Source organism: Trichechus manatus, unplaced genomic scaffold (assembly GCF_000243295.1).
Source record: "Trichechus manatus latirostris isolate Lorelei unplaced genomic scaffold, TriManLat1.0 scaffold00049, whole genome shotgun sequence".
Classification (NCBI taxonomy): Eukaryota; Metazoa; Chordata; class Mammalia; order Sirenia; family Trichechidae; genus Trichechus; species Trichechus manatus.
The window spans coordinates 1,991,064-1,995,645 of NW_004443985.1; the positions used below are offsets into that span (position 1 = coordinate 1,991,064).

The following is a 4,582-nucleotide window of genomic DNA, read 5'->3' on the forward strand; positions in this document are numbered from 1 at the left end:
GTTACTTCCCTAATAAACCTCAGAACTGAGTGTGGTCTGTGAGTTCTGCATGGCCATTACGAGTTATCGAACCCAGCAGAGAAGCAGATTGCTGTGGGAGGGATGGCTGGTGTCAGAATTGGTAAAAAAGGTTCGAAGAGGAGGTATGTCTAACCTCTGCTTCGTAGGAATCAGCTTTGGGCTGATGTTGTCCTTGAATCTCCTCCCCCCCATGAAGTTAGATGAGGAGGTCAGACACCCTGCACCATTTGTATGCCCCTGCGTGACTTGAGTGGGCCCAAGGACTACCTCCCCAGCCATGGGCAGCATTGGGCAGATCCTGGGGGCCCTGCCCTGGCTGCACTGTGGCTCTGCCCCCCCAGGGGTACAGACAGGAAGGTCCTGCAGGGCCAATCTAAGCAGTCAGGCCTCCCCAGGAGTCCGAGGGAAGAGGGGCCAGGCTGGGGGGCCTCCAGCATTCAGGTGCCTAATAAAGCAGGACACAGTAACAGAGAAATCATTGAGAAGAATGTGATGGTCACTGATAATGTCTAAACCAAACACGTCAGCTGCCATGGAGTCAGTTCTGACTCGTGGAGTCCTTGGGTGGCACACTGTTAAGCGCTCGACTACTAACCGAAAAGTTGGTGGTTTGAACACACCCAGAGGCACCTCGGAAGAAAGGCCTGGTGATCTGCTTCCTAAAGTTTACTGCCATGAAAACTTTATGGAATGTAGTCTACTCTGCACACATGGGGTTGCCACAAAAATTTCTAGGCCCTCTAAAATGTCCCTAGAGTTTATCTCTGGGGTTACGATTATGGGTGATCTTTTTCTTTATATTTTCCAAATTTTGCGTGAGAAGTGAAAAAGTGATATATTTTATTGACAAAATAGATCAATACTCTAGTGTCAGGGATTGAATTGTGTCCCCCAAAATGTCTGTCAACTTAGCTAGGCCATGATTCCCAGTATTGTGTGATTGTCCACCATTTTGTCATCTGATATGACTTTCTTATGTGTTGTGAGTCCTATCTGTATGATATTAATGAGGCAGGATTAGAGGCAGTTACGTTAAGGAGGCAGGACTCAATCTATAAGATTTGGTTGTGTCTTTAGCCAATCTCTTTTGAGATATAAAACAAAGAAGTGAGCAGAGCGACAGGGGGACTCATACCATCAAGAAAGTAGTGCCAGGAGCAGAGTGCATCCTTTGGACCTGGGGTCCCGGCACTGAGAAGCTCCTAGACCAGGGGAAGACTGATGACAAGGACCCTCCCTCAGAACCGACAGAGAGAAAGCCTTCCCCGGAAGCTGGCACCCTGAATTCAGACTTGTAGCCTGCTAGACTGTGAGAGAATACATTTCTGTTTGTTAAAGCCACCCACGTGTGGTGTTTCTGTTATAGCAGCGCTCGATGACTAAGACACCTAGGATTAAGACAGCCATGTCCAACGAGGACCATCAGTGAAAATAGCTGACCTCTCAGGAGACCTGTGGACTGGACTAGGTGGGGCCTCCAGACTCTCCTTGGGGTCCAGAAGAGCAGCCCCTCCCACCAGCCAGTCCAGGACGCAGAAGCACAGCCACCCCAAAGCCAACCTTGAGTAAGCTCAGGAGGAGGCCTTCAGGAAACCCCCGCCAAACCTGGCAGAACCTACCCAACAGGCCAGCTTCTCTTACCCAGAAGAGGCTTGCCCCCCATTACTGCTCCCAACCTCCGTTCAGACACAAAGGAGACCTGCTGTTCCCAAAGCAGGGAATTCTTTACTGTAAACCTCAAATACAGGAGCAGGAATGACACACACAGGCGCTCAGACAGAGGCAGCTGTCTCTGAGAGTCTCACAATGCATACAGAACAAAAGTGGAAGACGCTTCCCTAAAATTGCTGTAAAACCTCCTCTTTATCGGAGGGGGTGGGGGATGGCCGCTAAGCGCTTCCCGGACATCAGGTGTTCCTGAACCCTCTGGGCAGAGATCCTAAGGGGTGCACCCTGCGCCAGCCCCTGGATGCAGAGCACAGAAGACAGGCACTTGCTAATGGATTTAGAGACCCGAGGCCACGCCATTCTCTCCCTGAAGAACTGAAGGGACCTGCAAGTTTCCCCGGGAGAAGGAACACTGTCAGCTGTCTGCGCTAACTTGTATGACTTTGGGCTGCTCTCCTCTGCTCTGAAGGTGCAAATGCTGGCACATTGGTTCCTTTCCAAAGTCTGGTTTCAAGGAGTAGGGAAAACAGACGCAGAGGTGACCCCATTCAGAAAGCATAAAGGAGAACAAGAGCAGCCCGTCTTTGTCCAGGGAGATGGTTTGGCCCCCTCGACAGCGGGCCTTTTTCACACAGCCATTCCTAGGAGCTGTACCCAGGAAAACGTGCGTGTACCGGGACCTGTGAGTGTGTGGGAAGGTGTGTACGTTTCTAGGCATCCGTGAGCCCGTGTGCTCCGGGGCAGGAGACGCTTTTGTGGCCACTGTTTGTAAACTGGCCCCAGCAAACAAATCCATAAGGCAACAAAGGTACAGAAAGCTGGTATGAAAGCTTGCTGTGGGTTGGCCAGGAAAGAAGGCTTCCTGCTCACAGCACCATGGAGACCCAGCCCCAGAATCCTTCCTCGATGGACATGCCAGGCAGAGCTGAGAGCCTGATTGCAGGAATCCCAGTAGGTCCCAGTGAAAAGCAGCCCCAGCTGCTCAGGCAGGACTCAAGGACTTGGGGCTGCTGAAGGGCGAACAGAGGCTGGGAGGTTCCATGAGGCAGATGAGAGGCGGGCCCAGGAGGGAAATCTCTGAGCTCTGGGCTAGTCTGCTTCCCCACCTGCCCCGTGGGTATTCCCACCACCAGGAGAAGAGTGGAGCCCTGGTGGTGCAGTGGTTAAGAGCTCAGCTGCTAACCAAAAGGTCAGCAGTTCGAATCCACCAGCTGCTCCTTAGAAACCCTATGGGACAGTTCTACTCTGTCCTATAGAGTCACTATGAGTCAGAATTGACTCGACAGGAGTGGGTTTGGGTTAGGAGAAGCGCGGAAAGCCAAGTGTGCATCAAGGCACTGAAGCATTAGCAGGCACCATTGTGGAAGCAGCTGCCCAGCACCGCTGTGGTCCCAGCACTGCCCAGCCAGAGGCCCAGGCAGCCAGCTCGCTCTCAGCAAAGCTGTCTCCCCAGGAGACCCAGAGCATTGTGCTTCACGATTTCCCACAGTGATTCAAACACAGATGCTGCCTGCCCACCTGCAGCCCACTTAGTTCTCAGGTGGGGAAACTGAGGCCAAAGACGTCTGCACAGGTCAGAGCTGGCTCCTCGGGGCCTCCTCTTGGTCCCAGCTGGCCCTGCTCTCCACTGTCCTGGTGGATCATCCTGCAGGAGGATGCGCTACTCAGCCACTGGCTCTGGGCAGGACACGAGACGTGCTATGAGATGGTGAGCGCAGCCGCTGAGGCTGCAGATGTGTCTGTGGGGTCGGCACGTCCAGGAATCTCGAGGCAAGTGGAGCAGAGATTCTCCTGCAGTCCCAGGAGGAGGCAAGGGCAGCGGTGCGCAGCAGACACACGCCTGCACCCCGAGGGTCCCGGGGCAGTGTTCAGGGCAGGGACAGGGCCTTGGCCAGGCGGATCCAAAACCAGGACTTGGTACAGGGATTGGTGTAGTCACAGACAGTGATGAACCGCAGGATGCTGGGGAACTCCTTCTTCATCGCCTTGTACTTGATGGGGATCAGCCGCTTCTGATGGGCACCTGCAAGGCACAAGGCACAGGGCTGGCACCAGGCCCTTGCCGCATGGCGGAGTGGGGCCTGTCCCCAGCACAGGGGTTGACGGAAGGCACCAAGCACATAAACGGGCACACGCGCCTGGGTGTGCAGAGACCCGCAGGCTTCCACGATGCTGCATCCATAGCCTCGGTGAGCAAAGGCTGGTATCCGGAGGCCCTGCCCATCAGGCCAAGAGAAGGACAGACGGTGTCCCCTCTGGTCAGGGCTGGGCTGAACTTACCTGGACAGAGGCTGAGTGCAAATTTGGTCTGGAAGTCACATTCCTTGCTCTGCAGGTAATCATCAGAGACGACCACCACCATTCGGCGACACCTGGGGGGAGTGGGCAGGTTATAGGCATGGTGACAACCTAACTGGGCATAGCCCCGTGTTCCGAGGGACAGCCCCGGGAGGCACCTCCAGTGCCCAGGCTAGAAGCCCGGCATGAGGATCCCTGGTCAGGGGGCTTCACGCACCCACCCGCTGGCCCCTGGCCCACCTCTTCTCGATGAGCTCGCTGGCAATGGACCAGACACAGGTGCCAGGCAGGACGTCGCGGTCAGACACGCACAGCTTCAGCCGATAGTTTGTCTGCTCCAGCTGCCGGATCATCTCCTGCACAAACTGGATGTCGCTGGGGCAGTAGCAGATGAAGGCGTCAAAGCGCTCGGGCACTTGTCCTGGCGACAGGGCACAAGGGTGATGGGCAGGTCTCTACGGGGAGGCTGGGGAGGAGCCCAGACTAGGCCACCCTGGTGCTGCCTCCTACAACCGCCCCAAGATGACATTACTCGGACGCAGTACCCGTCCTGGCAGATGAAAGCTGAAGCCATGCCCTACACCACCCCCAGCCA

The 4,582-nt window shown here is 55.2% G+C and overlaps 1 protein-coding gene across 2 annotated transcripts in view; it reads right to left on the reverse strand.

Annotated features, from left to right (window-relative positions):
• Positions 1-1,671: 1,671 nt before the first annotated feature.
• MYD88 (MYD88 innate immune signal transduction adaptor) overlaps positions 1,672-4,582 on the reverse strand; it is a 6,277-nt gene continuing 3,366 nt past the window's right edge. The window contains exons 3-5 of one of the 2 annotated variants that reach the window (XM_004377395.3): positions 4,228-4,408; positions 3,970-4,061; positions 1,672-3,712 (exon numbers count right to left, since the gene is read on the reverse strand). In XM_004377395.3, coding sequence (XP_004377452.3) covers positions 3,558-3,712; positions 3,970-4,061; positions 4,228-4,408 — 428 coding nt within the window. In that variant the 3' untranslated portion in view covers positions 1,672-3,557. The remainder of the gene's footprint in view (positions 3,713-3,969; positions 4,062-4,227; positions 4,409-4,582) is intronic. The other variant, XM_023732223.1, reaches the window with a different exon arrangement.